The sequence below is a fragment of the Rhincodon typus genome, chromosome 5 (genome assembly GCF_021869965.1).
Source record: "Rhincodon typus isolate 14 chromosome 5, sRhiTyp1.1, whole genome shotgun sequence".
NCBI classification, from domain to species: Eukaryota; Metazoa; Chordata; class Chondrichthyes; order Orectolobiformes; family Rhincodontidae; genus Rhincodon; species Rhincodon typus.
The window spans coordinates 20458539-20484614 of record NC_063336.1 but is presented as its reverse complement, the minus strand read 5'-3'; the positions used below and the strand labels follow the sequence as shown (position 1 = coordinate 20484614).

Below are 26076 nucleotides of genomic sequence, written 5' to 3'. Positions count from 1 at the left end.
ACTGACCTGGGCTGAATGGAGGAGTTGTGAACACAGCATCAACAAATAATGCCATTCCTCTCAGTGTTGTTAGAGCTGCACCCATCCAGGCAAGTGGGCAGTATTCCCTCACATTCCTGACTTGTACTTTGTAAATGATGGACAGTCTTTGGAGAGTCAGGAGATGAGTTACGCACCACAATATTTCTAGCTCCCATCCTGCTCTTGTAGAATCATAGAATCCATACAGTGTGGAAGCAGGCCATTCAGACCATTGAGTCCACATCAACCCTCAAGGAACACCCCACCTAGACCCACACCCCCAACTCTATCCCTGTAACTCTGCATATCCTATGGCCATGCACATCTTTGGACTGTGGGAGGAAACCAGCGTATCCAGAGGAAATCCACACAGACATAAGGAGCATATGCAAACTCCAAGGATGGATTCAAACCCAGGTCCCTAGCATTGTGAGGCAGCAGTGCTAGCCACTGAACTGTTGCACTGTGCCCCTGTGTTTATGTGGTGAGTCTAGTTCAGTTTCCAGTCAATGGTCAACCTCAGTTTGAACATAGTGGGAGTTTAAATGATTGTAATACCATTGATTGTCAAGGGGCGGTGGTTAGATTGTCTCTTATTGGAGATGGTCATAGCCTGGCATTTGTATGGCATAAATATTACTTGCGACTTGTCAGCCGAGGCCTGGATACTGTCCAGATCACGTTGCACTTGAACATGGACTGCTTCAGTATCTGAGGAGTTGCAAATGGTGCTGAACGTTGTGCAATCATCGGAGAGAATCCCCACTTCTAACTTATGATGCAGGGAAGGTCATTGATGAAGCAGCTGAAGATGGTTGGGCTGAGGACATTACCCTGAGGAACTCCTGCAGAGGTGCCATGGAGTTGAGATGGCTGACCTCCAAAAACCACAACCATCTTCCCCTGTACCAGGTATGACTCCAACCAGCAGAGAGATTTCCCCAACACCCATTGATCCAGTTTTGCTACGGCTCCTTGATAACTTGTCAACTGCTGCCTTGATGCCAATGGCAGTCACTCTCACCTCACAGACTTCCACACAGTGTGTAAACAGGCCATTTGGTCCATCAAGTCCACATTGACCCTCTACAAAGCATCCCATGCAGACCCATCCCCCTACCCTTCCCTGTATTTCCCACGGCAAACACACCTAACCTACACATCCCTGAACACTATGGGTAATTTAGCATGGCCAATTCACCTAGCCTGCACATCTTTAGACTGAGGGAGGAAATGGGAGCACCTGGCAGAAGCCCACACAGACAATATGCAAACTCCACACAAACAGTGATCCGACAGTGGAATCGAACCAGAGACCCTGACACCGTGAGTCAGCAGTGCTAACCACGGAGCCATTGCGCTGCCCTTACCTCAGCTTATCAAGTGCCTTTTGGAAATCCATTGCATCTGCTGGTTTCCATTGCTTGTTGCACCTGACGTTCCCACTGAGCTATGTGTCCTTGCAGCCGCTGGGAAACTCCACACACATTGATCAGTGTTCCGTTTCCAGAAACAACCTGGTATATCCATGCAGCAGCAAGAAAGATTAGCGGGAAGATTAATTGCATCCTCAAAATGGTGAATAAATTCGTCAAACTCAATTTGCCTTTCATAACCCATGCTGAATGTGTCTCACCATACTGTGATTTTCTAAGTGTGTCACTAAGACTTCACTAAAATTAACTTCCAGTATTTTCCCAATGACTGATGTCATGGTAACAGGCCTGTTACCTGATCTTGCTCTCAACTCCTTTCCTGAGTAGTGATGGTGTATTTGACAGCTTCCAATGCACTGGGAACATTGTAGAATCTTGGAAAAAAAACATGAACAATACATTTACCATCCCAGTTGCTCCATCTTTTATAGCATCAATACCCAGACACTTATGACAGACACACAACAGTGTTTGGATATCAATTTACTACTGTTAAAAAATTCAGACTCGCAGAATATTACCCCTGTTTTCCAGTCAATTTATTTGGATCATTTGAAGAGATGTTTTGGTGCTATTTTCCCTGAATGTAATTCCAGAAGGAAGTCCCTTGATTCCAATTTGCATCCACTGACAGAATGAGTAACACATTCTGACGTGTATTATAATTGATGAGGCACTGAAGGCAGAGAGAGTACATCTTGTTTCAGGAAGGAATGATCCTCATTCCTATTAGCAGGAAGAAAGATCAGCTGAAAATGTTCAAAGCAAAGCACTTACCTGGATTGAGCAAGCAGGATGATGTGTTGGAAAGCCCTTACTAATCAAATTGTCAACCACTCTTGCATCCGTGAAATGTTAGTAGTCTTTCAGGGAAGAAATTCATTCAAATACGTTATAGATTTGATTTATGCAATAAACAAGTTGTGCTCTTTATGCAAAAAGACTTTTGCTCAATTTTATTCTTCTGTTTCCTGCACTGAATAGGAATTAGGCAGCAAAATCCCATTTGTCTACATGTCAGCATTACCTCGCTAATACTGTCAGTAAGAATTTGCTGATCTTCCATTTTGTGTCGGCTACATCCTGTTGGATTTGGTGTGCACAGGGCAGGGGGATCTTCATGTTGTGCATTGCCAGACATATTTTGTGACTGGGTGGTTCAGATGTTACTGACACGCCTGACTTTCTGCCCATTCATTAAAGAACAGTGCAGCACAAGAACAGCCCTATGGCCCATCAAGCCTGCACCAACACATGATGTCTTTCTAAAGGGAAAGCCTATTGGCCCTTTACACAGTCCATATCCCTCTATTCCTATATCTGCCAAGATGCCTCTTAAATGTTGCTTTTGTATCCACCTCCACCACCTCCTCTGGGCAGCACATTCCATGATCAGAGTGTAGATAGAGTGGACAGCCAGAGACTTTTCCTAGGGTGGAGGTAGCTATTACGAGGGGAAATAGTTTTAAAGTGAGTGAAGTTAGATAAAGGGGAGACCTCAGAGGTAGGTTCTTTACTCAGAGAGTGGTAGGGGCGTGGAATGCATTGCCGGAGAGGGTAGTGGAGTCAGCCTCATTAGGGGCATTAAGTGGCTATTAGATAGGCATATGGATGATAGTATGAGGTAGGGGTGGTGGTTAGATGGACCTTAGGTTTAGGGTAAAAGTTCGGCACAACATCGTGGGCCAAAGGGCCTGTACTGTGCTGTACTGTTCTATGTTCTATGTACTTACCACCCTCAGCAGTAGGCTTGTCTCTCACATTTCCTTTCTCATCACCCCATCTTACCTTAAACCTATGTCCCTTGTACTTGACATTTCTACCCTGAGGAAAAACACGCTCATGCCTCTCATAAACTTCTATCAAGTCGCCCGTCAGCCTTCGATGTTCAAGTGAATACAAACCAAGTTTGACCAATTTCTCCTTCACAGCCAAAGCTGATGGACGACAGGAGCTGGGTGCCTGCGATGTCTTACACAGCATCTCCTGCCATTGTCCAACCTATTGAACCAGCCATAGGGAGTGGTTGATATGACTGAAACAGATATAGTAGAGCTCAGGAAGGCAAGGAGGGGACTGCAAAGGAAAGACATCTTTACATTCATACAGGCCCTTTTAGGGAAGGAAATCTGCTATCCCTAACGACTCAGGCCCACTTGTGACTCCAGGCAGTGTGTTTCTTAACTAACCTCTGAAATGGCCTGGCAAGCCACTGCATCCAAGAGCAAATAGGGATGGGCAACAACTGCCGGCTTTGCTGCCGATGCCCACATTCTATGAAAGAATAATATCAGTAGCGCACTGGATTTTTTTTTAAGAGGTCAACAATCCACTTGGAAGAATTGTAAGCTGTGAGCGAGGACAATGTGGAACTTCAAAAGGACATTGACAAGTAGGTGCAGTGGTTGGAGAGGTGACCAGTGATGTTCAATGCAGAGAAGTATCAGGTGATGCACTTTGTTTGGAAGATTGTTAAAAGACAATGTAAAACCGGGGACATAATTCTGCAGGGGGTGTAGGAGCAGAGGGACCTGGGTGTTTCTGTGCACAGGTCACTGAAGGTGGCAAGGCAAGTGGAGACAACAGTTAATAAAACTTTCAGTGTCCTTGGCTTTATTAGCAGGGACATAGGAAGGATGTGAATGCATTGAAGAGAATGCAGAAATAATCCACAAGAATGGTTCAGAATGAGAAATTTCAATTACAAGGATAGGTTGAAGAAGTTGGGACTGTTCTCCTTGAGAGAAGAAGGCTGTGAGGAGATCTAATAGAGGTTTTCAAAATCACAAGTGAGCTGAAGAAAGGATATTAAGAGAACCTGCTCCTGCTTGTAAAAGGGTCAAGAAACAGAGAACACAGATTTAGAGTGATACACAAAAGAAGCAAATGCAAGGTGAGAATTTTTGTTTCACTCAACAAATAGTTCAGGTCTGGAATGCACTGCCTAGATGTGTGATGGGGGCACATTTACTTCTCCTATTCAACAGGCTAATGGATCATTCCTTGGATGGGAGAAAGCAGGAGATTGACACTTGATAATGATGCTCAATGGGCTGAAGGGCCTCCTTCTATGCTGTAACACTGCTGTGATTCAGGCCTATAACATCCTCTGTATTGCTATCAAGCGAACATCAAGTGAACATGCCTAGATACTCCGGGTGGTTGTCATTGCAGAAATATGCAGGTTTTTACTTAACTTGGTGAAATATCCTTTGCCCAATTGCCAGGTTCTTAGACAGTAGACATTCCCCACAGCCTTTTCCTTATCCCCCTCTGGTTAACAGTAAGGGCATCATGGGTGCTCCAGGATTCACTTATCACAATGGCTCATGCACTGACGTGTGGCTTTGTAATTCATAGAGATTACAATCTTGTGTCAACTGTCACAATTCTGGGAGTATTTCCGGACTTTTTCTCCTGAGAGTTTTCCGGGAACCTTGCACATACCTGGAGGAACTTTTGTGGGGGTGGCAGATAATTGAAGTATTCCTGTTCACAGACAAACCAGAGTGCTCCAAGGGAGCTTTGATGGGCATGTGTGTGTGTGTGTGTCTGTATGTGTGTGTGTCTGTGTGTGTTCGTGTCTCTGTCCGTCTCTGTGTGTGTGTCTCTCTCTGTCCCTGTCTGTGTGTGTGCCTCTGTATGTGTGTGTGTGTGTGTCTGTGTGTGTGTCTTTCTCTCTCTGTCCCTGTGTGTGTGTGTGTGTGTGTGTGTGTGTGTGTGTGTGTGTAGGTGTCTGTGTGTGTGTGTTCAATTGGCTGTCTACAGGCTCAGTCACAATCCCGCTCCCTCTGTGTTGCTATCGTTTTACATGCTCCTGCCTTTAAGTCCATTCTCACAGGGCTGGCCAAATGAAGTCCATTCATTCACATGATGATTGCCATCAGAGTGATGTGACATTGTGTATTCAAACATGTAGTGGATTGAAGGAATGTCTCTTTAGTAGAAATTGGAGAGGGGGGAGGGAAGGCAGTGAGGGGAAGAAGGTAATGTGGTGAGGGGAAGAGACACACTGATATGCAGCGAATGCATCAGGTGAAGCATACTCTGATCTTACTTCCAGCAATCAGTCAGGGAGCCCTTGGCCATTATTTACTCTGGAGTTCAGAATTCACACTGAGAGTCCCTCAGAGTGTAACTTCACATTGTACAATTGCTTCACAATGTAAGGCAGCACGGGAACCAAAACTAATAATGCATTCTGCCTTTAGCTGATGTTTTTCAGTTCAGTCCTTCCCTTTCTCATTAATATGTGTGAGCCATCCATCACATTTGTGTAATGATGCTCTCATTTCCAGATAATACAATAATGAGGACTGGCCTCCTGCAGTGGGATATTTTTTATGTTTCTGTTTTTGTGCTGCAGGAATAGTTGCTTTCTTTTTTGTCTGCTTCTCTTTTTGCAGGCTATGATTTGTGAGATTATATTTTATAAATTGTTGTTTTTCTTTGTTAACCTCATACCAAATAATAGGTGTAAAAAATTAAAATGTGAACATTTTTAACCCAACTTGATCGATAGATTGTATAGGAGATCTACTCTTCCTCTTGTCCAGCCCCAACTTTCACCCTGAAGGATACAAGGATATCTTTCTATAACTGCTCTGCACAAGTCAAAAGGGCCAAATTTCTCAGTGCATTATCTTTTGCTCAATGGGTGACAGATTCAAGGAGGACTCCTGTACAGAATTTATTTGTTTTTATTAAAGGGATTGACACAGGAACCACATGGAGATTCATAATCAGAGTGCCAAAAGGAACTTCAACGTCTCTTGGCTTACTAACAGCACTATTGGAAACACTTGAACATTTGTGCCCCAAAGCCATCTATTAGCGATCCTCCTGCCTCAGTGTCTTAGATGCATGGATGGATTGTGCTTTGTGCCATTTAGGAAGCATGAGTGTGCCACCAGCTGGCAGTGAACTGATACTGCACCGACGGACTCCATGCTAAAAAGCTTCTTGTTTGGCTGCAGAGTCTACTGGCGACATCTCACCAGTGAGATGTTCTCTTGAATTTTTTTTTGTTTTAAAAACTCAAATTTTAAGAAGAAGTTGCTTTTAGAATAAAAAGATTGAAACATTATCGCCCAGCTTGAGGAGGTGGGGTGAAGTCGTGCGAATATTTTCAAGGGCTGACTCCCACACTCCAATGGAGGTCGCAGTGAAATTTGCTATTTTCAGGGTAGTCAAGGGAGGAGAGTATTTATTACATTGGTTAATATTTCATATAACATCATTGAAGGGACAGGACACTGCAATCTGACAAGGACACACACACACACACACACATTCCTAGTGTACAAACACACTCATGTTTACTTTCATCGATGAATGGGGGAAACACCTATCTTTGAGCCAGAAAGAGTAAGGTTCAAAAAAATTCCGTCACTCCAGACAGTCTTGACTTTGAGCTGTGAATTGTTAACACCCATTGCCAGTGGGTGTGGAAGGTGTGGTTATCATCCCACTGCACAGGGCCTTTGCAGCTCCTGAAGGCGGCTGCTAGCTTCAACATTTGGATGGTGCAAATTTTCCCTCAGATCCATCTTCTCAGCATTCACTCCCTGAAAAAGCACAAGCATACTGGAGCGAAATCACTAAAACTGAACGAGTAACCCCTCTAAGACAGTGTGTATTCTTTGTTCTTTAATTCTTCACTCAGGAGACACTGGGGAGAGAGACAGAGAGACAGAGCAACTGCAGCTCGATTTGAAGAGTTTCTAACTCAGGAGGATGAGTTCAGTCTCCCAGCAGCTGAGATTTACCCAGCAGTCAGATTTCCAGACATTGCATGAGTTGTTCAGGAAAGGCCATAGCCAGCATTAGTCACACTTCTGGTCCTCAGGCTGTGGACACTTCCCTTCGGAATCAGGAAACCAGGCAGTATAGGAGGATGCCATTCTGCCTGTACTGATTCTTTGTGCAGTCTATAAGATAAAAACCCACTCCCCCTTATCATTCCTAAAACTCTGATACAATGTTCCACCCTTTAAGCAACTGGAACAGTCATACAGTTTTCACCCAGCTCATCTTTTCAAATAACTACAGCCATGTTTTTTTTAAAAATTCATTGATGGGATGTGGTTTCACTGACAAGGTCAGCATTTATTATCAATGCTAGGTAACCTGCCCAGTTTCATTTCTTTTCACTTAGCTGTTTCGATTCAACTGAAGGGGCTGTTAGTATATTTCAGAGGGCAGTTCAGAGTCAACTGCGCTGTGGGTCTGGTGTCACATGTATCCAGTCCAGGTAAGGATGGCAGTTTTCTTCCCTAAAGGGCATTAGTGAACCAGATGGGCTTACCCCCTGATAACTGGCAACAGTTTCAAGGTCACTCTGGTTAATTTCAAATTTTAAAATTGAATTTTTACTATCTGCAACAGCAGATATGTGAACTCAGATTCCCAGAACATGACCAGGGTTGCTCAATTAATAGTCTAGCAATAATACCACTAGGCTGTTGCATCTGCTATGTTACAACTTCCACCAGCTCAGTGATGAAGAGATATCTATTGGTTCAGTGTAAGGAGGTTTCTGCACAAGGAGCCAGTGGAACATCTCCATCTAGAGATGTCACCTACATCGGGTCTCCTCCCAGTCCAACACATTCCACATCTTCACTGAGAGAAGACACTGAAAACTATCACAATAATCACATCAGGACCATACACAATAAGGTCAACCAAAACTAAAGTGATTGATTTTGGAAGGTATTCCTTTTAATACGAGACAGATTATGGAGAAATGATGGCTAATTATGCTTCGCTGTATGCCAGAGGTGGGGTCACTGCTTCGTTTGGAAAAGAGATTGGGCATATTGGATACCTCTGGGACTAAACAAAATGTGTCAGCTCTGACAATTGATTTATGAAGGATTCTTTCAGCAAACAATGTCTAAAGTGGACAAACAGGGGGCTGGAAGAACACAGCAGGCCAGGCAGCATCTGGAGGAAAGGAACAGTCAACGTTTCGGGTATTACCCTTCTTCAGGACTGGATGTGGGGGTAGGGGGAGCTGTAGATAAAGAGGGGGGAGGGAAGGGGTGGTGATAGGTGGACACTGGTGGTAGGTACGACTTGGTTGGTTGATGGGAGGGATAAATCCAATTGGTGGCTGGAAGGGAGAGTCAGAGGTGGAATGGAAGGGAGGAGGCAGGGCCGGGTGGGGAGCCAGGGGATGGGTGGGAAGGTTATTTGAAATTGGAGAACTCAACGTTGAGTCCTCTGGGCTGTAGGTCTGAAGTGGCCAGGTACCATCTTGTGCCACATACTGCTGTATATCTGCACCAACTGTTCCATGGGGATGCTGCAGGATGAAGTTACATAAAATGTAGTATGAATTTATATAATCTGGGGAGCTTTGGACAGGCTTTCTTGCTTGTTTCCTAAAAGCAGAAGAACAGAAGAACAAAACAAATAGGAACAGTTGTAGACCATAAGGACCTGTTGCACCTGCTCTGCCTTTCCATAGAAACATGGTTGATTTTGTTCCTCATCTCCACTTTCTCACCGTTTCCCTATTTTCCTTTCTTCTCTGATGAACCGAAAATCTACTTCAGCCTTGAATATACTAAACAAGAGAGCATCCACAGTCCTCTAGGGTAGAGAGTTCACAACCCTCTGATGACATTGTGTAACAATGTCTTTCTAACCTCTGGATTCACCACATGGAGAAGACTGACCAACAGGACATCCCATACAGGGAGATTTCGACTGTAGTTAAGTTGAATGGTGAATCACAGACAACAGATGGGGTACAGAATGAAGAAGACTGTGAACATAGACAAACTGAAATAAACATTCATACGAACATCAATACATCAATATCACTATTATAATACAGCTAATGAACAGTCTCTCCTTTATGGAACAAAAGCCAGGAAGCCTGAGTGGGTCAATGAGCTTTACACTGAGTGCCAGTAACATTGTGCAGATACAGGATCAAATTAACAATGGCCTCCAAGCTTTTAATGATCGGTAGAGGGTAGGCCTCATCTCCCACAGATATTGCCTCACTATGCCATATGGTGCACAGAAAGCTTCCTGGTCGAATCATTTAAGTTGCCCGCACCTAACCTGAGTCAATGCTGTATTGCCATCTCTATGGTTGTCCCTGGCACAGTGGAGATTGGTTAGCTCAGTTGGCTGGCCAGCTGATTAGCAACACAGAACCACGTGAGCTGAGTTCCTGTACCAGTCAGGGTCACCACAAAAGTCCTGCTTTCACAACATTGCCCCTCATCTCAGGTGTGGTAACCCTCAGGTTAAACCAGCAGCAGTTATCTCTCTGTACTGGGGGAGCCGTCCTCTGGGACTATTGGTGACTTAACAGCTACTGCATAGACCAAGGGTCTTTACCTGAGACTAACATGAAAGGGGATTTGATCAAACCTTGCAGTTGGAGGTGATGGCACGTAATAAATTTATCATTTGCATTTTATTGGTTAATATCTGAGTATTTTATTGTAAATTTTTAACAAGTTTGTTAATTGTCCACGTGACTGCACACAAAGACATTAAAACAAGGATACATTAAGGCAGAAGACACAAATTAGAAACGCACAGTTTCTGATCACAAAGAAAGAGACAATCATCTGATGGTTTGTACATTTACACTCTATTCCAGAAAATAGCCACAACACCTAATTACTGTAGATATAGGAATAATAAAATCCTCAGGACACTTTTCCAATTGTATATGATTTCCAAATTGTACACTTTGTGGTCACTATTCTTATGATCTAGTGTCTGGATCACCCATAAAAGCTCATTATCGATGTTTGTAGAATTACTTCTAGGTATATGTTGTTTTGTTTTGAATCCAAAGTTGCCACAACAGTGAGATCATTTGGTGACATCCTGTTCACAGTTTAGATTTGGAATGGATAGGTTGACATCTTATTTCCATTGCACACTCCTGAACCAGTTGGGCGGCTTCCTTCGCAGTTCCCCAGTGAAAGGTAACCCCAGCTCCCCCATGACCGTAATTATGCACCAAGTACATCTGTCTGCCGTCACATTCCAGCTTCTCCTTTTCCAGCCTCAGCACGGCTCTAACGGGCCTCAGACCAACTCCTTCAAATAACTTACAAGAGCGCGTGAGACTCGGTTCTAAAGCACAGCACCTGCTGAAAATTCTCTCGCTGTCTGACGGGTCAACTGACATCTGCCAATTGTTTTGCTGCCTAGTTCCACCCAAAGTAACACTGGAGATTCCTGGGTAGATATAAGAGGTGCCATCACCAACACGGACAAAGTGTTTGAGCCAGGGAGCATGAACCTTCTGGATCTGGCCCCTTACTGGATAAATGTTCATGTCCCCAGTAAGGGCCCTGGCTCCAATACCTGAACAGTTCACAATGATCTCGTACTTCCCATCAAGTTCCCAGAAATTTGTGATCTTCCCAGTCTGGAACTGGCCGCCTGCATTCTTTAACCTGGAATTAACAATCGGAACTTCATCAATACACTGTGTTTACAAAGATAATTCCACAGTTGATGATAATCAATAGGTTCATTGGATAAAAAAGGGAAGTACAGGGTTTTTCTGCTTGGCCTTTAAGACATTCCTGGGACCACACTGCGTGTGACGTAACGAACAGAGATTTGAGCATCTTTCCCCTTGACTTCCTTTGCCATCACAATCTTTCTTCCTTCATCCAGTGGACCCCTCCCAGTGACTGATAGTCCCCTGGACCATCCCTTCCTGCTATTCTGCTGTCAGCTACGTTGTGTAATCAGGTAAAGGTGAGAGCAGGAACCCGTAACAGTAGGTAAGCACAGTCAGGAGATGATCCTCTAATGAGCTAAGTATATCAAAACCTAAAAGGGATCAAAAGTCAGTCAAATCCAGGCATTCAAAGTTAGAAATTTCAAATCTGTCTTAGGTATTTTCAAGGGTACAGTGGCAATTTCTGGAAATGATCCCAGGACTCACTGCCAATGCTGTCCCTGTACTGCTGAATTTCTCACGATTACACTAGCATACCCTGAGGTTTTAACAGAAGTACTTGCTAATGATCTGAACTGCAGATCACAGATGCCTTCATGTCTGCTTCTCTAATCCTTTTAAAGGCAAACTAAAATAGCTTAGTGAGACACAGGAGATAAAAAGAAACAGTAAGTAATTTAATTTTACAGACAGTTGGTGAACGCATTGAGTAACAAATGTAATCATACTGATTCAATCATCAACTTTCCACCAGTAAAGGAAAAATAATCGAGACTGTGTTCTCCCTATTTGTCCATTTTTGTTCACTGTTCATGGTTAGTTTTCTAACCGTGCTGGCTTCAGACATGAGGTTGTTCAGAATTCCCACAGCTTGCCTCAGCTGCCTATAATACTCAACTGACTGACTGACTGCCTCCACATCTGTCGCTTTGTTCTTTATCTCTCTGAGTTTCTCCCATGCTCTCTATTTCCTTACACATTCAGTGTTTCACCTGTCAACACATCTTGCTTTTTCTCTTCAGCAATAGTAGGAACTGCAGATGCTGGAGAATCTGAGACAACAAGGTGCAGAGCTGGATGAACACAGCAGGCCAAGCAGCATCAGAGGAGCAGGAAGGCTGACGTTTCGGGCCTAGACCCTTCATCAGAAATGGGGGAGGGGAAGGGGGTTCTGAAATAAATAGGGAGAGAGGAGGAGGCGGATAGAAGATGGATAGAGGAGAAGATGGGTAGAGAGGAAACAGACAGGTCAAAGAGGCGGGGATGGAGCCAGTAAAGGTGAGTGTAGGTGGGGAGGTAGGGAGGAGATAGGTCAGTCCAGGGAGGACGGACATGTCAAGGGGGTGGGATGAGGTTAGTAGGTAGGAGATGGGGGTGCTGCTTGAGGTGGGAGGAGGGGATAGGTGGGAGGCGAGACAGTTGCAGTGGGAGAGAGATCCCCTGAGGTTTGTCCGGAGGGAGGAGGGTAACTTCTTCAGGCTAGGCATTCTTGGAAGAGGCTTCGCAGTGGGGTTAAAATTGTATCAGAGATAGTAGGAACTGCAGATGCTGGAGGATCTGAGACAACAAGGTGCAGATCTGGATGAACACATCAGGCCTGTCTTCTCCTCTATCCATCTTCTATCCGCCTCCCCATCTCTCCCTATTTATTTCAGAAACCCTTTCCCCTCCCCCATTTCTGATGAAGAGTCTAGGCCCGAAACGTCAGCCTTCCTGCTCCTATGATGCTGCTTGGCCTCCTGTGTTCATCCAGCTCTGCACTTTTTGTCTCAGATTCTCCAGCATCTGCAGTTCCTACTATCTCTGATTCAATTTTAACCCCACTGCGAAGCCTCTTCTAAGGATGCCTAGCCTGAAGAAGTTACCCTCCTCCCTCCAGACAAACCTCAGAGGATCTCTCTCCCACTGCAACTCTCTCGCCTCCCACCTATCCCCGCCTCCCACCTCAAGCCGCACCCCCATCTCCTACCTACTAACCTCATCCTGCCCCCTTGGCCTGTCCATCCTTCCTGGACTGACCTATCTCCTCCCTAACTCCCCACCTACACTCACCTTTACTGGCTCCATCCCCACCTCTTCGACCTGTCTGTTTCCTCTCCACCTATCTTCTCCTCTATCCCTCTTCTATCCGCCTCCCCCTCTCTCCCTATTCATTTCAGAACCCCCTTCCCCTCCCCCATTTCTGATGAAGGGTCTAGGCCCGAAACGTCAGCCTTTCTGCTCCTATGATGCTGCTTGGCCTGCTGTGTTCATCCAGCTCTGCACCTTGTTGTCTCTTGCTTTTTCTCTTGTTTCTTTGTGTGTTTAAAGAATGCAAGCCTGTTTTTTATTCTCCCCCTCCTCACTTAAAGATGACACAGCCCATTCTTATTATCTCAGTTTGATGTAAGCTTGAGAGCTGTGACATTCACAGAACTGGTTTGTCTGCTTTTACTCCACATTTATAACTCCTGGCCTGTTAACCCTTGGAGTGGGTAGTGTCAGTTTTTTAAACCCGTGCAAAGTCATTCTGTTTGTAAACACAACATTTTACTGCAATTCATAATCTGAAACCCTTTTTTGTGAAGATAAACAACAAAAGATCAGACATTGTATAATATCGTAATGGGCCCATACTGCGTTGCAACTTGGACCTGTAAATAATTGCAAGCGTACACAATAGAAATAACAAATGGAAACTGTGAATGTTAGAGACCCGAAAAAAAATCAAAATGTTGGAAACTCACAATTTGATCAATAAGAATCGGAGGAGAGGGAAGACAAAATGAATGTCCCTGCTTTACACTTCTTTCAAACTCGAGAAATGAACCAATCTTCAGAACAAAGCAATTGAAAAAAACCTGACAATAAATGGTGAGAGGTGTTGAGTCATCTAGACTCGAAACGTTAGCTTGCTCTCTCTCCATGGATGCTGCCTGACCCGCTGTGATCTCTTTTGTATTGTAGGTGTAATGTAACAAGCTACTAAGTAGTATGTAATAAACCTATTCACTATTGATGAAGATTGAGCCTGTCTTCTGTTGAAGACATTGTGTGAGGATCCTTCCCCACATGGTATCAGGAGCTGAGACGAACTCCATGCAAAATGACTGATGGTAGCAAATCATTCAAGGTATCCCAGATGATCATGGCAGAAAGCAACATGGAAAAGAGGAAGAGATATTGGAAAAGGTGACCTTTTGAGTGTTTAAAGCAAAATCAGGGGATTGAATAGGTGACTAAGACCATCAGAAAGGTAAAATGCTACAAAGAAAAATAAAACGTGAAAGACAACCCAAGGAAGAAAAGAAAAACACGTAGAAGTCATTAAAAATACAAAAATTTCCAGATATGAGATATGAAGCCAAAACAAAAAAATCTTGGTAAAATATCATGGCACCTGTTAGATTCAAAGTCATAAAAACCAAGTTGACAGCAAGTGTCTAGATCAACCCCGTCAGGGTAGTCACTCTAAGATCACCTTCCCTTCCCATCCACAACATTAGCAGGGCCAGGTGAAACAAAATGGCCACCATAGCAAAGGTAATCCATTACCGACACTACTCACATATGTGGCTTGGCCCAAAAGAAAGAGCTTCCATTTATTTAGCACCTTTCACAGCCTTATGACATCCTAAAGTGTTTCACAACTAACCAAGTATTTTTGAAATGTAGTCACGATAGTACTATAGGAAAGGTGGCAGCCAATTTGTACACAGCACGATGCCATAAGCAGCAATGAAACAATCTGGTTTTGCAATGCTAACTCAAGAGACAAACGTTGGCCAGGACAATACAAGAACTCTCTTCCCTTTCTGCAACTAATGCCATGAGATTACTTATGTCCAATGCAAGGGGAAAATGGGAACTCAGTCTAACGTCTCATCTAGAAGACAACAAACTTAATAGGATTGCATTGGAATACCATCCAGCGATGATGTGCTCAAGTTTCTGGAATTGAACCTAAAAATCTTTTGCAGTTAGAAAGAAAGAGACTAGGAAATAAAGTCAGGACTGACAGACAGAAAGTAAATAAAGAGTTTAGAAGGCAAGAATGCACAGCAAAAGAGGAAAGAGAAAAAGTATAAGGAAGAATCTGGAGACATGTCATAAAATTCATCTACTTACTGCTTCCATATTACAGGAGGTTGAATAATTCCATATTAAAACTGCAAGTGGGTCTCAGAATGCTTTTTTAAAAGGTATTTTAATGCCATTAGTTAGGTGGTTTTAAGACCTTTACTCTATTCCAGTTAGCTGTCAGAGTTACCTTGGTGGGCAATGGTTATGGGATAGGAACTTTCAAGGATATTTTATATTGGTAACACTAACACAGCCTGGGTATTCCTCGCCTATTCAGAGGTGAAGTAATCTTCAATGTGTTGGAAGACATTTACTATCAATGAATACTTCCTGAAATGATTTAATTAATATTTGGTTGTCAAGTTAACATCTTTCCGTTTGGTATTTATGAAGATTTATAGCCTCTGGGAAAGATTTACAGAACAGGCACAGGTCTTTCAGTCCATCTTGTTTGTTCCTGCTAGAAAAGGTTAATCCCATTTTCCAAGGCCTACATTTTCCCCATGATAACCACGACTCTCTTGCTATGGTGACGATAGAGGAAGCAACCCAAAATCACAAGATCTGCCCCCACCTCCTGAACATGGCATTTCCCATTCACATGAGAATGGGAGTAGGGTCAGGGTGGGACAGCTACAGTTAGGGAAGGGGAGGGGGCTATAATCTCCATTTCCTTGTGTTCTAAACCTTGGCCATTGGAGGAAAGTATCCCATACACCTTCTTAATCACGTTATCTATTTCTTCTCCTAACTTTAGTAAACTATGATCACACATTCCTAAGTTGTGTAATCCTTTTCAATTCTCATCAAACTAGTATTTGTTGCATGTTCTCAGGCCTAGGGATGTTCCCACTCCATTTTTTAATTAAATGCAAATCTACTTCTGGGTGTTATTAACAAACTATTTGGCCTCGTGATGGATCATCTCCGAGGCTGATCATGTTCGAGATTGATCATCTCCGAGACTGACCAGCTCCGAGAATGACCGTCTCCGAGGCTGACCATGTCTTTGGCTGATCTGGTCTTCACCTGAATGGAAACATCTCGGCAGAGTCAATATTTATTAGGAACGGAAGTCCTGGCTGATACTGAACCCACGCTAGCTCATTCAGTCTGGGCCCAGTTGTAAGATCCCTAGAGCGGCCCCCAGTGTAGTTAACTCAGTCAGAGAAGTGAGCTCTTCCTGACGTACTTTTCTTATTCATTCATGGGAGTTTGGGCATCTCTGGCTGGCCAGCATTTCTAACCCATCCCTAGTTGCCCTTAAGAAGGTGGTGGTGAGCTGCCTTCTTGAACCGCTGCAGTCCTCCTGCTGTGGGTTGACCTACAATGCCATTAGGGAGGGAATTCCAGGATTTTGACCCAGCGACAGTGAAGGAACATCGATATATTTCCAAGTCAGAATGGTGAGTGGTTTGGAGGGGAATTTGAAGGTGGTGGTGTTCCCATATATATGCTGCCCTTGTCCTTCTAGATGGAAGTGGTCGTGGGTTTGGAAGGTCTGAGGATCTTTGGTGAATTTCTGCAGCTTATCTTATAGATAGTACACACTGCTGCTACTGAGCGTCGGTGGTGGGCGGAATGGATGTTTGTGGAGGTGATGCCAATCAAGTGGGCTGCTTTGGCCTGGATGGTGTCAAGCTTCTTGAGTATTGTTGGAGCTGCACCCATCTTGGCGTGAGTGCCCAGTATGCCAAAGTACAGCCTAGTATCACATGAAGTGGTGCATTTGTCCACCAGCCTCTGATTGTACGTGCTTAAAAACACAAGATCACAGAAGCGTACAGCCATTAGAATATCTATATTAAACATAAATGTGATGAAACAAATTGAAAGACTATTACACAAAACGATTCCAAGCAAGGAGAGGGGGGCGGGGTTTAACTACCACTTATTTTGATTGTGGTCACAGCAGGATGCTTTTAATTGAGCTTGTGGGGAAAATTGCCATAAAAATAACGACAGACTTGCAATTCAGTAATTCATACTGGCACACAAAGTGTCAGTGTGCTTCAAAGAATAATCAACATCAGGTAGATATATTGTTCTCCCTGCAAATAATATCCTCTAATTCCTACCATTATTCTTCCCTGTAATGTCTCTTCATAGTGACCTGGGCCTAAGCTTTCACCTCTATACAGCGATGTTCACCTTTCTGAGTGAGGGGAGCAACTGTGCTGAGGGCAGGTCAAATAGTGAGGTTGGGATGGCTCTATACTTTGTGTACTGGGTCGGGCACTTTCACTTCAATGGTTAAAGTCCTGATTCTGTGACAACCAGCTCCTGACCACTTCCTGAGACACCCGAAACCTTCCAGGGCCCTGGGAAACTTGTGTAAACTCCTGAGCCATTGGCTAAACTAGCCCTCTGTTCACTCAGCACTCAGTTCATTCTCCCCCATCATAAAGGCACTGGACACCTCTCTAAGATTGATAGAAGGCATTTTGTTGTAAGCAATGTTGTGTTGCACGGAGTGTAATGGAAGATAAGGCAAGAATCAATGAATACTGAGTATGAACTACTTTCCAAACAGAAATGGTGCCTCCAAGCCACATTAAACCAGTTGCAATGTTGCCTGCTGTGATTATGTATGTTTGTTGGTTCAGCAACTGAATCACAAGTTTATGAGATAGCAGCCTTTCATAAAACAAATCCAGAACTATTCACAGTGAAAGCTGCTCACTATATAATCAAATGGAGCACAATGCTGGCTTGTGTGCAATTCAGACACAAACAAATTGCTAATGTTATCATCCAGCTGCTTTCCCATGCAGTAACACTATAATCAGAGTCGTTCATGACAGAGCTGTGTTTTATCTGCCACAGCCTCCGGTGTGCATGAGGCACCCTGTATCTGCAGCAAACAAATCATTGCTGAAGCCTGTAATTGTTCTTAATTGGTTCCCTCAGAGTAGTATTTGCCTCCGTTGAAACTTTAAAAGGTACAGGCAATGTAATAAAAAAAAACTTTTCCATAAGGATTAACTGTTAATGTTCCATGCACCGCAAACAAAAATATGGATATTGCAAGTGAAGGAAAACTAACGAATAATCAATTTGTGCTTGGTCAGCCAGCTCAGATATTCAGGTATAAATCTGTCAGCAGCAATGCAATACATGTGCCTTAGTACCATTGAGCTGGTTGGACTGGCGAAAGTTCTGCAACATCAGGCTTGAATATAACCTTGAGGCTGTCACATCCCCTGCTTCTGTTCCAGTGGCAGTCCACTGGGATGACTGAGTGCTCTTACCACAGAAACACTTGTGGGACAGAAGGTTGGGGCAAGTCTTGAACTTGGATTGTGAATAGAAAACGGTTATTGAGAAATCTGATGGGGAGTTCAGGGGTATAAAGAGGTCTCAGAGAGGAGGCTGGAGGATGAGGGTCAGTGGGATGAAGGGGAATGCAGGGTGTAACAAGTAGGTTGGGGAGTATGGGCTTCTGCCAGGCAGCAGGGTTACCCCCCTTAGCCCACAGGAAGAAGGCACCAGGTCTCACCCAATATGGGAGGGACCTTGTTTACCCGATGTCAGACCTGGCACCTCTTCCTCTACAGGGTTAACAGAAAGATTCTTGGCAGTGTGGAGGAGCAGAGCGATCTTGGGGTTCATGTTCACAGTTCCCTGAAAGCTGCCACCCAGGTGGATAGAGTTGTTAAGAAGGCGTATGGTATGTTAGCTTTCATTAATAGAGGGATCGAGTTCAAGAGCCGTGAAGTTATGCTCCAGCTGTACAAAAGCCTGGTTCGGCCACATCTGGAGTATTATGTCCAGTTCTGGTCGCCTCATTACAGGAAAGATGTGGAGGCATTGGAAAAGGTGCAGAGGAGATTTACCAGGATGTTGCCTGGAATGGAGGGAAGGTCTTACGAGGAAAGGTTGAGAGAGCTGGGGCTTTTCTCTTTAGAACGACGAAGGATGAGAGGTGACTTGATAGAGGTGTACAAAATGATCAGAGGTATAGATAGAGTGGACAGTCAGAGACTTTTTCCCAGGGTGGAGGTAGCTATTACAAGGGGGCATAGTTTTAAAGTGAGTGGAGGTAGATATAGGGGAGACCTCAGAGGTAGGTTCTTTACTCAGACAGTGGTAGGGCGTGGAATACATTGCCGGAGCGGTAGTGGCGTCGGCCTCAATAGGGGCATTTAAGTGGCTATTAGATAGGCATATGGATGATAGTATAAGGTAGGGTGGAGGTAAGATAGACCTTAGGTTTAGGGTAAAAGTATGGCACAACATCGTGGGCCGAACGGTCTGTACTGTGCTGTACTGTTCTATGTTCTATGCTCCTGGCGCACAGATGGGTAGGGGATAAGCATCGTGCTGCTACCAACTCAAACCTGGAATTAAGAACCCACTGATGACTGTGAAACCATTGCCGATTTTTGAGTAAAACCCTTCTGGATCACTAATATCCTTCAGGGAAGGAAATCTGCCATCCTCGCCTAGTCGGTGACTCTAGACCCACAGCAATGTGGTTGACTCTCAACTATCCTCTGAAGTGGCCCAGCAAATGCCCTGCCTGGGCTGGCTGGGTATTCTACCCAATGCGTTACAGTCATGGCTACCCAATGACAGCAGCTCGGTGGAGAAAGATTGCATTTTTTAACTGGCTGATGTTTGGCAATTTGGGCCATTGTATTTGAGAATAAACTTCAGGAGAAAGAATGATTTGTTACTGAATGATTTTAATGAGGTTGACGTGGAAAGGATGTTTCATCTTGTGGGTGAGTCCAGAACTAGGGAGCACTGTTCTAAAATTGGGGGCTGTCCTTTTAGGGCAGAGATGAGGGGAATGTGCGACTTTGGAACTCTCTGCTTCAGCAGGCAGTTGAGGGAGGTCATTGAACATTTTTAAGACAGAGATAGATTGTGATTAGGCAAGAGAATGAAGGATTATCAGAGATGGACAGCAATGTGAAATTCAGAACACAAACAGTTCAGCCACAATCCTAATGAATGGTGGAGCAAGCTTGAAGGGCCAACTGAACTGCTTCTGCCCCTAATTCGTACGTTTGTATGTTCCACTTTCCATTTTGGCAGCTTCCATGAGGAACCTTTGTGATTTGAGTCCTGCTGCACAAAAGATTCCATTCAGTCCATCAACTCTGTGACAGTTTTTTCAAAAAGAAATCCAGTCAGCTCTATCATACACACACCCCACACCTGCTCTTTACCCATAATTTTATTCTGCACGTATTTATCTAATTTCCTTTTGAACACCACACTAAATCTGTAACCACCACAATATGAGGGAGTGCATCTAAAATATTAAATAGTCATCATGTAAAAGATTTTTCTTGTGTTGCCTCTGATACTTTCGCAAATCAACTTGCTGGGACATCTGATTATTGACCCTTCAGCTGTTGGAACTGTTTCTCTTTATTTTATCTAAACCTTTCCTAATTTTAACATCTCCAACAATTTCCCTGAGGCTTCTTGGGTCTAAAATAAACAGTCCCAGCTTATTGGCAATCTCTGAACTCTGGAACCATTCTAGTAAATCTCTTACAAATCCTTTACAAATCCTTCAGGTGCCCTGAATTGCAAACACTAGACCATAAAGGAGTCAAACTGTTTCATATATATTGAGCAAAATCTATAGATTTCGTACTCCGTACCCATATGAAATGTTCAGTCTTCAATGTGATATAATTTACAAGTGCAACTTTGTCAGACAAGTACACACAATGTGGTCATTCATACTATGTAACTGCTTTGGCTGCATTGATCTCCAGCAACAACCAGAATGCACCCAGTCAAATCAAATCAGGGACTTGGGTTTTCGCTCCAGGACAATCAATTTTGTGCCCATCAGTGTTATATGTTTATACATTAAAGTGAGAGGTGGCTGTTTGAGAAGGACATGAGCCACACTTCCAGCAAAGACAAAAGCCAACACAGATTTGACCCCAGTGCCAGTGAAAGACACAGACCTTGGTATTTTGCATCTTGTTCACCTCCTCTCAGCTGGGCCCCAGGCAAAGTTACGGAGAGCAGAAATTGAAGGGTAAGAATTTTAAATTTGAGATGTGAAGGAACTGAAAGCTGTGGATGTCAACAAGAACAAAGATGGCGGGTGATGGGACTGGGTGCAGGATCAGTTAGAGCAGTTTTCAACAGGCTGGAGTTTACAGAAGGAGAGGCCATGCCAAAGAGAATGGCAGGAACTAAATCTGACGATGACTAATAAATGGATTGGCAGCAAATTGTTAAGTTAGGTCCAGGAGTAATGAGGTTACACAGGTAGAATTAGATGGACTTTGTAAGAAGGGGAAGCTCAGCAAACTTGTAATCAGACTGACTCAGGGTGAAATGTATTGGGGAGGACATTGGGGTGGAATTGAGCTAATGGTAAGGATACAGAATTTGTGTCAGGGATGGTGATGGCAATGGCTTTTGTCTCCGTGTTGTTTAATGTGTAGAGTAGCCAGGAGAATCATAGTGAAGTTATAAGAGATTGCAGGTGGGTAGTTTGCTGTTCCAGAGGAAGATGGCATCGAAAGGTTCATTACATTTTGACAACCTGTTCGCAGACAGTTGGTGGAAATAGTGTAGGGACTGCAGCATTTGGTAGAATTGTCCCAGAAAAGTTGAGTCTTACAGTATGGCAGGTTTCACTAGGTTCCAGATATTTACAATCTTTAGCTACAGAAAGTGTGTGGCCCAGAATACCACATTGACTCTTTGAGCAAAATAACACCTGGGCCAGCCTGAAACAAGAGGTTTAGACTGACCATCATAAATCTGAAACGGGTGTTATTACAGGTTAAAAGGAATGGCAGCATCATTAGCTTATGACCATGTAACCAGCTGTTGAAGTGCAACTTATAAAGTGGCAAAGCCAAGTCTCACCAAAAAAAACCCTCCGAATCTTCCACCGCCCTCCATTACACCAACAACTTGCATTTATGTGGTGCCCTCAACAGAGTAAAACTCCCTGTGTTTTAAACATGGGGTCAACCGGCAGGTGTAACTGACTTATAGCTTGCCAGAAAATGTATAATTGCTCTCCTTTTTGTTTGTGGTTGAAGGCTATAGATTCTCGTCGTATTTCATGGAGACTGCATTCGGAATATTGAAAAATAACAGAAAGGCAAATCAACAGCGGGGAGAGGGAGGGACGTAGAAACTGGATTGAAATATCACGATAGATTAGAAAATGGCCGGGCTGTTATTGATTCATTGTACACAGCTGATTGTGAGCCTTGAAGGTACTGTGCCTGTTTATCTGGTCTTGCTTACCCTCACAGCTGTTAACTCATGATCATTGTTTTCAGATTTTATTCCCAATTCCAACATTTGCCTTTCTCATGCGGTCTTGTGAATCTGGACGGCAAAGTATTTGTTTCCTCATTGACTCAGAGTATTTAAAATGTCGACTTGCTAGCTGCCAGACAGAGGAACAATACTCCTTCATCCTAAAAGAAGCTAAGCCAGACCAAATGAAGGTGCAGTTAACATATCTAGAAAAGTCTGTGTTGCAAGGATTGTGCCTGAGGAGTGCAGCAAATGTAATTATGTTGATGAAAGAAAGCAATGAAACATAAATCAGGGAACTATTACCCTCTCCAGACACCAGTCATAGAAAAAAATGCTCAAGTGTTTTATGGTATACAATCAATATTCTTCTAATGAGACTGCACACTATGGGGAGAGTCAGGATTTTACTTAAGCATTTATGGGACATGGGTGTCACTGGCTGGTTATTGCCCGTCCCTACTTGCCCTTGAAAAGGTGGCGCTGAGCTGCCTTCTTGAACTGTTGCAGTCCATCTATTGTAGGTTGACCCACAATGCCCTTGGGGAGGGAAGGTTTTGACCCAGTGATTCTTGTAAATCTTTTCTGAAACCTTTCAAGTTTCACAATATCCTTCCTGTAGCAGGGAGACCAGAAATGCATGCATTACTCCAATAGTGGCTGAAGCAATGCCCTGTACAGCTGCAACATGATCTCCCAACTCTAATACTCAATGGAGTGACCAATAAATTGGTAACTGCTTGACATGTGTTTGTTGCAAATGTCACTTGCTACTTGTCAGCCCAAGACTGAATATTGTCCAGATCTTGTTGCATTTGACCATGGACTAGTTCTGTACCTGAGGAGTAGCAAATGGTGCTGACCATTGTACAATCATCAGCGAACACCCCCACTTCTGACCTTTTGATGGAGAAAAAGTCATTGATGAAGAGGCTGAAGATGGTTGGGCCAAGTACACTAAACTGAGAAATTCCTGCAGAGCTGTCCTGGAGCTGAGATGACTGACCTCCAACAACCACAACCATCTTCCTAAGTATCAGGTATACTCAGAGCACTGGAAAGTTTGCTTCCTGATACCCAGTTATTCCCATTTTGCTAGGGTCCCTTGATGCCACATTCGGTCAAATGCAACCTTAATGTCAAGGGCTGTCACTGTCACCTCACCTCTGGAATTCAGCTCTTTTTGTCCATGTTTGAACCAAGGCTGTAATGAGGTCAGGAGCTGAGTAGCCCTGGTGGAACCCTGGTGCTGGTTGCTGCTTGATAGCACTGTTGCTGACACCTTCACTCAATTTACTGATGATCAAGAGTAGACCAACAGAGGTGTAATTGGCCAGGTTGGATTTGTCCTGTTTTTTTCATGTGCAGGACATACCTGGACAATTTTCCACATTGTCGGGTAAATACCAGTTAGTAAATGTACTCGAACAGCTTGGCTAGGGGAGCAGCAAGTTCTAGAGCACAAACCTTCAGTACTATTGCAGGAATATTGTCGGGACCCCTAGACTTTGCAGTGTCCAGTGTCTCCACTGTTTCTTGATATCACGTGGGTTGAATCAAGTTGGCTGAAGACTGATATCTGTGATGCTGGGGACCATTAGAGGAGGCCGAGCTGGATCATCCATTCAGCAGTTCTGGATGAAGATTGTTGTAAATGCTTTATCTTATCTTTTCAACTGATGTGCTAGGCTCCCCCCTTGTTGAGGATGGGTTCAGAAGCAATGGGTCATTTTCACGAGTCTACTAGAATTCTTTGAGGTTTTGAGAAAATGAGCAGACTGGTATTATCCAGGGTATAACAGAGATTTACCAGGAATAAGAGTTCGCAGTGACAAAAATAGACGGAAGAAGCTGGGGCTGTTCTCTGTGGAGACGGCTAAGAGGAGATTCGGTGGAGATATTCAAAATGAACAAGGGTTTAGATGGATTAACAGTGTTTTTAATCATTGAAGAGTCACTTCTACAGGAGTCAAATGTAAAGTGATGCAAATGAACCAAAGGGGCATTGGAGGCTAATTTTTTTTACATATGCAGCAAATTATTTTGATTCAGAACATTTTGCCTACAAGGTGATGAATATAAATAAACACTTAAAGAGGAAAATCACAGATAAGAGGGAAAAGAGTTGGATGTGCTTTGAGAGAGCTTCCCTCACTCATCACTCCCAACCGCCACTCATCTTCCCACCCTCCCACTCCCCCATTTGCCCACCACTCCCCCCTACTCGCCCCACTGATCACCTCTCAACTCACCCCACCTTCCCCGCTCCCCACATTTCCCCAAGATCACCCCCTTCTGCTCCCACAGTCTGATGAAACATGCATTTCCATCACCCTGTTACGGTCAACTGACCTCATGTCTGAACACATGTGGGGACCAGTTTAACCTATGGATAATCACTCTGAACCTTTAATCCCTCAAACTGACAACAAGACTGTTATATACGATGCAGTGTGATGTCGATGATATTGGTTCAATTCCCACACTAGCTGAGGTGACTATGAAGGACCCTCCTTCTCAACCTCTCCCCTCGCCTCAGATTAAACCACCTCCACTTGGGTCTCTCTAAAGGAGGAGCAGCTGTATTGTCCGGCAGGACTACAGTGACTTTATCTTTCTTAAATAAAGACAGAAAGTGCTGGAGAAACTCAGAAGTTCTGGTAACAACATCTCTGCTTAATGGGGTTTAGAAGGATTGGGGGACCTGATTGAAACTTTCAGAACACTGAGACGTTTGGATAAAGCATACCTAGAGAAGATGTTTCCATCAGTAGGAGACACTAGGACCCAAGGACACAGCCTCAGTGTGAAGAAATGTTCCTTTAGAATAGAGATAGTGAGGAATTTCTTCAGCTAAAAGGTGGTGAATCTGTGGAACTCATTGCTGCAGAAGGCTGTGGAGGCCAAGTCATTGAATGTATTTAGGACAGAGGTAGATAGGTTCTTGATTAGTGAGGGGATCGAGGATTACAGGGAGTAGGCAAGAGAATGGGATTGAGAAACATATCACCCATGATCGCATGGTGGAGCAAATGATGGGTCGAATGGCCTAATTCTGCTACTATACCTTATATATACATTTTTCTATATAGTGGGCGTTATCATCAGTCTCCATTCACTTTTACAAACAATTTCAGAAGTTTTACCTGTTCATTTAGTGATGTAACCAGGTCAAATAAAGGGCCCAGTGTACTGACTGACTGAATGTTAATCTCTAAAAACAGTGCCAGGATAGGTGATGAAGTCACAAAAAAAAGCAGGCCATTTTATAATGAAGCACAAAATTCAAAATTACATTTTAGAAAAAACCTGTGCATCATATCAAAAAATCTTAAAAAAGTCCATTTCCACTTCTGACACATGTTGGTGATTCTGTTCACAACCATTTTTTCCTCATAATGGATCTGCACTTCCTTCCATTCCCCATCGACCACTACTCTCCAACGATTGGCTGAACACCCTCTCAACATGTTCTCTCTTCTAACTCCAATGCCCAACACCACCCCCCACCTACCACCCCAAACCCTGCCACCTCCCCACCCCCAACCCCGGTCACCCCCTCAGGTAAATGGCATTGCTTATGTGAATGAATTCAGGGTAAACCTTAACCCTTTTCACTCCAGTCATACTCAGGGCCCAAAAGACTTCTTTCCTGAAAATGAATCAGAGATAGTAGGAACTGCAGATGCTGGAGAATCCGCGACAACAAGGTGCAGGGCTGGATGAACACAGCAGGCCAAGCAGCATCATAGGAGCAGAAAGGCTGACGTTTCGGGCCTAGACCCTTCATCAGAACAGGGGGAGGGGAAGGGGGTTTTGAAATAAATAGGGAGAGAGTGGGAG

The 26076-nt window shown here is 43.8% G+C and overlaps 2 protein-coding genes across 3 annotated transcripts in view; both read right to left on the bottom strand.

Moving 5' to 3' along the window:
- LOC109914625 (probable methyltransferase-like protein 24) overlaps positions 1 to 26076 on the bottom strand; it is a 152113-nt gene that overhangs the window by 109248 nt on the left and 16789 nt on the right. The window lies entirely within an intron of this gene.
- Positions 9924 to 26076, bottom strand: part of ddo (D-aspartate oxidase) — a 70451-nt gene continuing 54298 nt past the window's right edge. For both annotated transcript variants that reach the window (XM_048596812.1, XM_048596811.1), the window contains exon 5: positions 9924 to 10897. In XM_048596812.1, the coding sequence (XP_048452769.1) occupies positions 10324 to 10897 (574 nt within the window). In that variant the 3' untranslated portion in view covers positions 9924 to 10323. The remainder of the gene's footprint in view (positions 10898 to 26076) is intronic.